At 60.7% G+C, this 11,232-nt stretch overlaps 1 protein-coding gene across 1 annotated transcript in view; it reads right to left on the reverse strand.

Moving 5' to 3' along the window:
- Positions 1 to 10,417: 10,417 nt before the first annotated feature.
- The window catches only part of TRMT61A (tRNA methyltransferase 61 homolog A (S. cerevisiae)), a 2,872-nt gene continuing 2,057 nt past the window's right edge, over positions 10,418 to 11,232 (reverse strand). The window contains exon 3 of the mRNA XM_006879164.1: positions 10,418 to 10,674. Coding sequence (XP_006879226.1) covers positions 10,418 to 10,674 — 257 coding nt within the window. The remainder of the gene's footprint in view (positions 10,675 to 11,232) is intronic.

Consider the following 11,232-nt stretch of genomic DNA (forward strand, 5'->3'; position numbering starts at 1 on the left):
TCAAAAATGCCCTCAGCTCAATCCAGCCAAGGAGAACCCCCCCTCCAGCCAGGTGGAGGGTCCACCCAGGCCTGAGAGTGAGCCCCACTTCACCTGGGCTGGGGGCTGGAGACCAGGCTCAGGAGACTCCTCACATCCAAGGCCCCCCCAGGTGGGGCCGCGGGGATGTGTGTGAGGACCCAGAGCTGTCACTGCGCCCTCCACGCACAGACATCCTGACAGCCGCCAAGGAGGAGAGGGCGTTACAGCGGGAAGCACAGGGCATCAGCCGCCCTAGTTCACGGAGAGCCTGCCTGTACACGCACATGTACCCTGCAAACCTGTGCAGGTCTGCGGGCGCACACAGCTGTGGGCAGGACGGTGCGTGCGTGGGTATGGGCGGACCTGTACATGCACGTCCAGGGCTTGCATGTGGGTACCTGTGCCTCTGTGATGCAGGGATGTGTGCGTGCATGGACAGGTTTGTGCATGCATTGTGCATGTACACAACTTGAAGGCACATGTTTGTATGTGTGTGGGTGTGCGTGTTTGCACACAGGTGTAGGTGCATGTGTGAGCACTCATGTTTGTGTGAATGCACATTTTCACACGTGTGTCTAGTGAACTGTGTGGGCTTCTAGTGTGTGTCTAGTGTTTCTCTGTGAGAGGTGAGTTGGGAGGTGTGGGCAGGTGTGTGTCCGTGTGAGGTGGGATGGGTACACTGTGCCTCTAGCAGCAGGTTGGGTAAAAAAGAGGGACCCAGGAAAGGAGCAGCCTCTGCCTAGGAAAGGGCTGGGCAGGGACTGGGGCAGGGACACTTGGTGAGGGTGGAGGGACTATTGGCGGCTGCTCTAGGTTTCCTGGGAACGCAGCCCAGAAAGAAGCCTGCAGAGGCGAGCGTGGTGCCATAGCAACGCTGCGGAGTGCTGGCCTACTTAGGCACTACCACTCAGCTCCTTCTCCCTAAACCAGAGGCCCAGGGCCTCCTCCCTGCCCACCACAGAGGCTGGGCCTGCAAGCCTCAGTTTCTTCATCCATAAAATGGGGAGACAGGGTGAGTGAGGACTGGAAGCTGCACAGGTTCCCTCCAGCCTCCAATACAGGACCCTAGGGCCACCTCCAGCCCAGAACCCTACACCCAGAGGCTCAAGGGTGTGTGTTCAGGGAGGTGTAGACCCTCAGAAGGTTTCCATGTGAGGACCAGGTCAGAGCAAGGAGGGGCTCTGGGAGCACCAAGGTTGGTGCAGGGCAGAGGGCCTTCATGCCAGGACACACCCCCCCTCTTTTCATCAGCTGGCATGAGGGTGAAGCTCTAAAAGAGAACCTGGGGCCTGACACCCAGTCCTGCTGGCAGGAAGGCACAACACCCCTGCTCCAGCTCCCGGCCACCCTCCAGACTGCCTGACATGCCAGGGCCACTGTCTCCTCCCCCAGGAAGTCCACCTGGCCATAATCAGAGCCTCAGGTCTCAGGAGGTGCCTGTGGCCGGGTGGCTGAAGGGTCTCTGTGCTACCTCCCACCACCTCCACTCTTCAACGTCACCAGATGTGGGTCCTCTGTCCCCAGAGGCCAGTGTGAGCCATTTGCAGGACAGTGGCAGAAATGCTGGGTGAGATTTTCCCAAGCGTCCCTCGGGGCCACTTGTCCCATCTGTGGTGCCCATGGGCCCACCGCCTTCTACCATTCTGTTTGGCAAGGACCCAGTCAGAGGCCCTGGGAGCAGGGAGCTCCATGGAGGGGCAGGGACTATCAGACACCGAGCAGGCCTGGGCAGCTGTTCCCCTGACCTCTCCTGCGTGTGACCCATGTCTAGATGCTCTCTGGGCCTCAGCTCCCTGGTCATCCCTGAACTGAGGGGTCAGCTGGACATCTGTGGATCCACGCCTGAGCGGCCACTGCATATCCTCATATCAGCCTGTGTCCTACCTCCCATCACCCACCCATTCTCTCTGTGGTCACCAGATCTTGTTCCTCTGCCTGGAACTGACCATGGACAGGGGAAGGGGGCTAGAGGGCTGTGTGTGCAGGGGTGGGCGCACAGTGCAAGCCTGTGAGCGAGCTGTTCAGGGCCAGTTGCTGCCTGAGCCCCTCCCCCACACAGCCCCCCCTAATTTATGCCTCTGGGGGCGGCCGCTGGTCCCCTGCCTGGCAGCGGCTTTGTCCCCAGCGGATTCCCAGCAGCGGCCTGTGGGAAGAAAGAGCCTCTCTGGCCGCGGGTGAGGTCACCAGGAGAGGAGATACAAAGCTGGGGCCCCCACCGTGCAGGGCAGCTGCTTCTTTGTTTCCAGCCTGAGGCAGGACCAAGGGGCCCAGCTCAGCTTTGGGCTTCTGCAGGGTGGGGGAAGGGCAGGGCCCCCTGCGTAGCTAAGTCTGATCAGGGATCAAGTGACATCACCTGTTGGCACGCTGGGCCCAGGGCAGGTGTGGGCCTCCACGCTGTGTCTGGGTATCTGGGTCCTTGGGATTAACAGGGCAGGGGGGCTGCCTGAGGTGTTGGGGGCCCTTTGCAGGCATGGCAGGCAGCTCAGCCCAGGTCTGTGGTGCGCTGCAGAAGATGAGGGGCTGTGGTTTCTCCTCCCAGGCCAGCTGCTGAAACCAGTGTCCCCTCGATCCCAGTGGTGCCTGTGGAGGGTGGGCCTGCATGTGCTCACAGGCGTGTGTGCGTGAGCGCGTGCACATGGGTGAGGGTGTGCGCGTGGGTGAGGGTGAGCGCGTGCGTGAGGGTGAGGGTGAGCGCGTGCGTGAGGGTGAGCGCGTGCACGTGGGTGAGGGCGTGAGCGAGGGCTGAGGGCGTGCGCATGGGTGGGGGCGTGCACATGGGTGAGGGCGTGCACGTGGGTGAGGGTGTGCGCGTGGGTGAGGGTGTACATGCATGTCTCTGTGTGTGCCTGCATGTGTGCATGGATAGCATGTTTGTACTTCTAAATATATACGTGTGCATGTGGCAGATGTGTGTGCATGTGGGTCCATGTGAACATGCGTGCCAGTATGTGCATGTGAAGACTTGTGTGTGCATGTATGTCTGCATACATGGCCAAGGGTGTAGGTTAGGCAAGCCTCTGTGCGTGTAAGGACTTACGGGTGTGTATGTGTGTGCATTTGTGCATAGCTATCTGTGCTCGTGGGTGTGCACAGGGGCATGAAGGGGTTGTGTGCGCACGTGTGAGGCTGTGTGCATGACTGTGTGTGGTCATGGGTATGGGGTAGGTGGACTCAGGTGTGCGCACATGTGAGGGTGTGTGTGTGACTGTGTGTGGTTATGGGTTTGGTGTGCACACGTGTCCTTGTGCGGGTTCACACTTAGCTTTGTGAGCCTGTGTGCACATGTGTGTGGAGGGTGAGGTGCTAGCAGCCAGCGGTGTGGACAGAGGCTTCTGAGTGGGATTCCTGCCCCGGGGCCCATGGTGAGGCCTGTAGGAAGCCCCTAACCATCTATCCCCCCACTGGCCAGCAGACCCTCCCAGGGCGCTGTGAGAACTGTCCCCAGCAGGCGGGTGAAGCAGCAGGACACTGCTCTGCAAGAGCCATGGGGGTGCGAGGGCCAAGGCCTGGCTGTCCGAGGGGCAGGCAAGCCAGATGCTCTCTGGCTGTGGGGCCCACCCCCCTCAGAGGCTGCAGGGTTGCTGGGCTGCATGGTCAGGCCTGGGGAGCCAGGGGGTGAGAGGGAGATGGGGCACAGAAAGTTCACAGGCTGGGGCCTCTCTGGAAAAGGTGTCTGAGTGGGTACTGTAGTGCCACCTGGGAGCCAGGCCCCACTCTGGGGCAGAAGGGCAGCCCCCAGTCATCAGCTGGCAGTCAAACCGAGCTCCTTAGCAGTCTCCCCACGGAGGGAGGAAGTGTCCCCAGGAAGCCAAACCCCACGTCTGTGTCTCAGACAAACAGGACACTGGGCTGGCCTCTTGGGCCTGAGGCCTGCCGGGGGCAAGTGGAAGCTGGCGTGGGGTGAGGGGCCTCTGGGGCCCTGACCAGGACTGCAGGCCCACAGCGGAGTGCCGAGCCCAAGAATGGTGACACTGGGGACCCACTAACACTGCACAGCCTGCCTGGGAGCCCCTCAGCAAGGGAGGGGTGGCAGTGGGTCTGCTCGGAGGGCCGAGGGCTTTGAAGGCTGGGAGGAACAGCCAGACTGCCTCCTCTGGGGCCACTGGTGGGGGACATGGTCAGCCAGGGCTCTGAGGAGCAGCAGGGTGACTGGAGGAGGGAGGCTCTCACCCTTAAAGTGTCCCTTCCCGTGGCCAGCACAGGGGTGTTCATTGTTCACCTTGCCTGGAGACAAGCGTGTACCCCCTACAGACACTGGCCTCCAGCCTGATGGCCTGGCCAGCATTCCAAGGTGCTTTTGCACCAGTTAAGCAAACAGGTGCATGGCTCATGTCCATCCTATGGCAGAAGGTAGCTGTGACTCCTGGGGACAGACTGACCAAGCCCGGTGGTGGCAGCCAGTTGGGGGATAGAGGTTCTGGGGGGTGCAGTGGTCCTCTGGAGGGCCTGCTTCTAGTGCTGTGGGGAGAGGAAACCAGGGCAGCCCGGCAGCCCGCTATGCTAGGACTGGCCATCTGCCAGCGGCCCCAGTCCAGTACCTACAGACCCATCTGTAGCCTGAGCAGGAGCTGGCCACCAAGCCAAGCTGAGAGAAGGGGCCCTGCAGGGGGCAGGTCCACTCTCCTTTCTGTCCCCACAGCCCTCCAGCTGCTCCTGGTGGAGATGTGAGGGGGCTCTGATGGAGGCAGGCCTCCAGACTAGGGAGAACAAACAAACAGCTCAAGTGGCCTTTCCAGAAACTTTTTTATTATGGAAAATGTCAAACAAATGCCAAGGTAGAGTGAGGAGTATAAAGGCCCAGTGTGGCCACCTCCCAGCCCTAGGCCCCACGGCATCCTCTCCCCACCCCGCCTCCAGTCCAGGATTCAAAAGCCTCCCTCATCAGTCCTTTAAAAAGTGTCACCCTTTAAACCCCAAAAATACCCACTTGCCTCCAAATCTTGCCCACTGCCTAACTTTTTAAAAATTAATGTTGCTTTGACTGGAACCAGGACTCCTGAGAAGCCCCTTCCCCTTCCACTCCGGAACTGAGGTAGGGACGGGCTGGGGTACAGGGAACCCCAAGAGAAGGCTGCTGGTGACCACAGGGGCACAGACATTCAAACCCAAGTCAGGCCAAACGGCTCTGGACTAGAAGTTTCCACGGAGCTGCCGAGGCTCCTGGCTTTCAACAATGGGCTTTTTGTTTGTCTTCAGAAAGGAAGAAAGGGCCTCGGAGAAGCTGCCTGACCCCCCAGCTCCCAGGAGGTGCTGCAGGGCAGGTTCAGGGCAGCAGTGCCAACGGCCCATTGGGATGTGTCACAAACATCCCTGAAGCTAAGGAATGGGGTGTCTCCCAGAAAGTGGGGGTGACCAGCCTCTGGCCTTGTCAAGAACTGAAAGCAGATGGGTTGAGACAATGCCTGGTGACAACATGGACAGGGCCTCCCAGGACCTGTGACAGTGCCCATCTCAGTCCGTCCTGGCCACGCTAGAAGGAACAGGGCACTGTCAGCTCACTTCAGAGACCAGACGCCACCCCCCAGTGAACGGCAGCTTGAGGGACTCAGTTTTGAGGCATTTGTTCTGTAGACGCGTGTACACTGCACGGGAAGATAATGTTTTGCCCAAAGACAATCAGAAAGCAAGAGACAACTGGAGGACATCCTCGTACCTCTGCAACACGACAGCAGATCTGTCTGGGCTTCCCAGGAGCCACAGTGAAGAGAGGAAAGGAGACACGCGTGCTGCCTGAACTCTGTTTCCACACACTTCCTCGGAACCGGCTCACACGTAGAGCACGGTTAAGGGCCCGGGTGGGGCTTGAGGGTCTTCCAGATGTGGGAGGCCCCAGCACAGGCAGCTGTGGACTCAAGTCCAGGAGCAGGAAGTGAGGGTAGGCTGAGCGTTGGTGTGTGGACACTGTCAGGCCTCGAGGGTCTGGGAGAAGGCATGAGATCTAAGGCTCAGTGCTAGGCAAGGCCGACAGGACGTATGCGTGGGCGAGGGAGTGAGCAAGGCCTCGGCCCCAACCCATGAGTCACAAGTGGGGGCCGGCGCTAAGACCACGGGCACTGCACTGATTGTAGGCTGTGTGGAGCATGGTAGAGAAATGGGGGAGGATTGTGAGCAGGGATTGAGGTCCCCAGAGACCTGAGCAGGACAGCACCACTCCCCCTTATCCAAGGAATAAGGAGGTGCTCAGAAGGGGCGTGCTGCAGGGAAATAGGCTAGAAGAGGCCCAAAGAGGAAGGCTGGAAGAGGGGTGCAGGGTCAGAGGAGTCAGCTAGAGGAGGGGCGTAGCAGCTGGGAGGGGAGATTGCAAAGAGGCAGCTGGGTAGGGGTGAGGGCTAGGAGGGCCATGGGAGGGGGAATAGAAAGGGGTAATGGAGGGGACAGGCAGGGGGCAGGCACAGGAGGGGTAGACCTGGCAGTATCGGAGGAAGCACATGGGGTGCATGGGAGGGGGCACATGGGGAGGTGGGAAAGGGGTACGTGGGTATGGGAAGATCAAGCAGAGGGGCTAGGGAGGGGGCACATGGCGGGGTACAGGAGGGGGCAGGCAGGGCGATATGATAGAAGGCATGTGGGGGAACATGAGGGGGACAGGTAGGGAGGAATGGGAAGGGGACATGGGGGGCAGTGGCAGAAGGCCTTAGGAGGAAAAAGGCAAGGAGGTCCAGAGAGCTGCTGGGGGTCAGGGCTCAGTGTCCCCTCCCAGCTGACTACTGGGGAGGAGGGAAGCCGAGTTTGGTGTGGTTGGTCGGGGTGTCTGCTGAGGACTGGGGCAGAGGGCAGGAATGTCGTCCTGGGGACCGAGTGGGGCCATTACAAATAGTCTCTACCCCCGTGCGGCTTCCCCAGAACCGAGTGGGGGACAGGTGCTAGAGCAAGCTGATTACCCTCAAAGCTGGAGGCTGTGACCCAGCTCGGGGGAGCGTGACCCAATTCCGAGCTATTCTCAGCACAGTGGTGGGAGCGGCTCCGAGAGGAGACAGAGTGACTTTGAAATGCCCTTGTCTTGGCAGAGATGTGGTGAGGGGACCTATGGGAACGTTTGTAAGGCCACCACCTGCGGAGAGGCTGGCAGGCCCAGGGCTCATGTGCGTCAGCTCGGGACCACCGAGCCACAGCACCATCTATCCAAGTGACGGCCTGCAGCTTCCAGGATTCAGCATCTGCGTGATGAAGCCCCCTGCCCAGCTCCACACTCAGGCCCCCGCTGTGCCGAACTGTGGGGTGCTCTCCCTGGACTTGGAGTCACTCACGGGGTGAGCTGTGATCTGTCTCCATCCCTGGATGAAGCTCAATCTGGCCAGAGCTGAGCAGGAGGCTCAAAGCCCCCCAGCGAGTCCATGAATTCTCACTCTGGGGCCTGGGCTGGGCCTATAGAGGTCGAGGAGTGTGTGGTGTCCCGCTAGGGCCTGGCCAGCATGCACTCAGTCCAGTTTAACTGCACGACCAAGCGTGGACTAGCCCAGGGATTTCAAGAAAAACCTCTCCCCTCCCCCTAACCAACCACCTCAGGCAACAGTGCTGGTCTTGGAGACACAAAGGAGGGCTTCCTGGAGGTGGTAACAGCTACCTTTGGTTTCAGACAGGCTTGCACCACCCATCTGAGTGAAAACCCACAATGTCCATCCTGTGGTGACTTAGGTCGACACTGGAGCTATAGCACCAGTGTTTCAGACTTGAGTGAGGTCACCTGTGCTGGAGACGTGTCAGAAAGGCCTGGTGATCCCTGAAAGTCAACCAGTGCCAATCCCTGCAACCACAGAACCTGTGGACTCAGGCCTGCGAGGTGAAGGGAGCCGTCCTTGGAAGGTGACCAAGGGTCGTCTGGAGTCAGAGATGACAGGACCCCACAACAGGAGGGGCTGGGATGGGAACAGGGGATGGACAGTCTTGGCCCCCCTGAAGAGTGAAAGCTCACACCCTCTACCTTCAGGGTCCCGTCTAGGACTTGGGGGCCCTGGTAGGAAGCAGGACAAGTATGAGCTTCCCAACACTGTGTTGGGGTCCCTGCTATGATCCCATAAGTGGTTTGTCTCAGGTGGGGTGTGTCTCAACATCCAGGATGGTCCAGCAGACAGGTACTCAGTGTACATCCATTATGTCAAAGCGTGGTCACCCCCAACAAGCCCTGTGCCTGGTAGAAGGCAGGCCTGGGAACGGGGCGGCTCGCCTGCTATCCAGTGGCCGGGCCCTCCCCCTGGGCATTACTCAGCGGTCGGAGGGGCACCCACCTTCTTGGCCTCTGCAGGGTCAGCAGTGACCACCCATGTCAGCCAAGGCCAGGGAAACCTTTGGGCACTGTCCCCTAGGCCTAGGAGTCACTATGGTCACTGGGGTGGGGACAGCGTGGCCAGAAGTGATGAACTGGCCCAGCAGGTCTCCTGGCCTCTACACCCACCGGTGCTGGGCTGCAGTCCACAATGACCATATGCCTTGCAGCTCCAAGACCTCAGGGGTGGCTAGCACCGTAGGCACCAAGACAGGGCAGAGGTAGGGGATTCCATGGAACCAGTGAGGGTCTCTCGTGCCAGCAGTCCATCCTACTGCCAGCCAGATGCAGGCCCCGAGACTTCATGAGTGGAGATTGGGCTGAAGGGGAGACTCATCTGAGCCCAGCGTGAGGGGCCTCAAGCAGGGGAACCAGGCCAGAACCCTCACCAGGGCGGCAGCCTACAGGTCAGCTCGGGCCCCAGGGCACAACCAGTGCAGGACACAGGGTGGGGCGGGAGGAGTAAGGAGTGGGCTGCGGCTGTGGTTTTCCTGGAAAAACTGAGTTTCTGGTGCCTCCTCACCCTGTGCCGAGCCCATGCTGCTGACTCAGGGGGCTGGCCTGCTGTCTGGTCACTGTGTCCTCAAGCAGCTGGCTGTGCCCCTGGAGCAGACAGCAGCAGGGCCAGGAGACAAGTGCTGAGAAGGGCATGTCTGCTCTGGGCCATGGAGATGGACTAGGAGTATGTGGCTGACCAGAAGAGGGGGCAGGCATGTTTGGGGTCCGGTGAGGAAAGCCTGGCTGCAGCCCGACTTCTGCAGCATGAATTTGGGACAGAGATCCTGACCCCAGTGATGGCCCCGCCCCACCTTAGCTGTGGGTGGATTTTCGGCCAGCCCTCCAACTCACACTGGGCATAGCCTGCCAGACCCCAGCCCAGCTGGAATGGGCCTTCAGGCTGTCCCTCAGCTCCGTCCACCACCCTCAAAGAGAGCCTGGCATTCACAAAGGTGCAGATGGATGTCTGTTCACCCTAGGGGCTTCTTGCCACTGAAGTGCCTGATAGACCTTAGGAAGCACCCCAGCTTTCTGTTCTGCTCATGGGGTCAGAGAGTAGTGCAGGCTTTGGAAGGGGGACAACTCGCTAATGCCAGGCCCAGGGCCAGGGGGTCCAGGGCCCCAGAGGACGCCGTCACAGACCATGCCTTCCGCAGGGATCACAGCCTCACAACAGTGGGCCAGGCCATTGTGGGAGGAAGTCCCCACATGCTGCCTGCCATAGCCTGACCCATCTCCACTCAGGGCACTTTGAATCCTGAAGGCAGGCCTCCCCGCAACCCAGAGCTACTGTGAAAGGAGCTTGCTGGGCAGTGAAGAGGAGGGGCCAGGGACAGGACTGGACACACTGGCCCCGCCCTCTAGCCTACTCTCCCTTGGGACAAAGGCTCTTTCTGCTGCCGAGCAGGGGGTGGTCACACTTGTCTCTTTGTCCCCATTTCCCAGCCTTTGTCCAGGACCAGGAGGCTGTGTGGGGCCAGACGGCCAGGAATCAAGCAAGGACCAGCATGAGAACATCAGCCAATATTTACTGTTCACCAGTGAGGTGCACTGGCTGGTGCGTGTTACCCTTTACTGCTGCGCCTTTAAGAGATGGGGGACACAGCCCCAGGGTGCTGTGAGGGGCAGGACAGCACCCCCAGTGCATCTGATCCTGGCTCTGACGGGGCTGGTGGGGCATGCACCCTCGTCACCACCCCCAGAGACATTAGCCAGGGGGCTGGCTTCTTAAAGACAAGTCGAGAGCTGGTCCCACAGAGAGGGACACAGTGCTCCTCCTCCAGCTGTTGGAGCATCTCAGAGAGATGGGCCAGCCCAGGCACCTCAAACCAGAGGCCTGGGCAGCAGGAAATGTTCACAAAACGTTGCAACGTGGATGCCGGGCAGGGCTGAGCAGTCTGTGCCTGCAGCTGGGCCCCCGCCCACAGGCCAGGCAGGCTGGAGCCAGCCCCCAGAGCTGGGGCCACCCAGGAGGCAGGCCCACCACTCCTCTGTAAACACAGGCCGGCCAGCTGCACTGGCCATATAAGGCTGCCTCTGAGTGAACTGTGCCCAGCCAGCCCTGTGTTCCGGCTTCCAGGGCGCACTCTCGAGCCCAGTCCACGGTCCTTCAGGGCAGGTGTCCCACACATCCCATTAGCTTGGAGTCTTGGTAGCAAAGGTCAGGTAGCCAGTGTGGCCCACCGCCTCCTTCATGGGCATGCCACTGCGGAAGGGGCTGGCCTCGGCAGGGCCAGTGCCCAGGTCAGGCAGGGGCAGGTGGACGGTGCGCACCTGGTACAGCTGCGGCAGCACCTCCACAGTGCTCAGCTCCTCGAAGCCCTGGGCTGCCAGGGCCTGGCACGTGCGCTGTACCTGCTCGATGCAGGGCGAGAAGGAGCAGAAGCGCCCACCTGGGGGCAGGGCTTGGTCAGACTCCACTGTCCAGCCTAGACACTCCTGTTCCCACGCCCTCCACAGGGCAGTTGCCAGCACTCGTTAGAGGGGTGGGGGCGAGGGGACAGGGCGGAGCATCTCCAGAAATACAGCTACGGTGACAGGGCTGCTGTGGGGGGGCGGGGGCTGGCACAGAAAATTAGAGGCTGTCGCCTGCTCCCGGGAACAAACAGGCGCCCACTCAGCTGGGCCAGGAGGGTGATGGGCGGGGGCGGCACCGACAGCCCCATCCTGCCCCCCACCCTCTCTGTCACTCAGCCTGGCAGCCGGGGGAGGAACGTGTGCCCACTTCCTGTGCACGGCTGGGGAAGAGAGGCCCAAAGCACACTCCTTCCTCAGAGTAGCCCGAGGGACTGAGGACATAGAAACAGAGACACACCCAGCCCCCTGGGACAAGGACTCACTAGTCTGAAGCACAGAGGCAGGGCTGGGGGAGTGGAGGGAGGTGAGGGCATGAGATGGGAGTGGGGGCAGGGCTGGGGGAGTGGAGGGAGGTGAGGGCATGAGATGGGAGT

The sequence above is a fragment of the Elephantulus edwardii genome, unplaced genomic scaffold, assembly GCF_000299155.1.
Source record: "Elephantulus edwardii isolate Elephantulus edwardi_28Jun2011 unplaced genomic scaffold, EleEdw1.0 scaffold00002, whole genome shotgun sequence".
NCBI classification, from domain to species: Eukaryota; Metazoa; Chordata; class Mammalia; order Macroscelidea; family Macroscelididae; genus Elephantulus; species Elephantulus edwardii.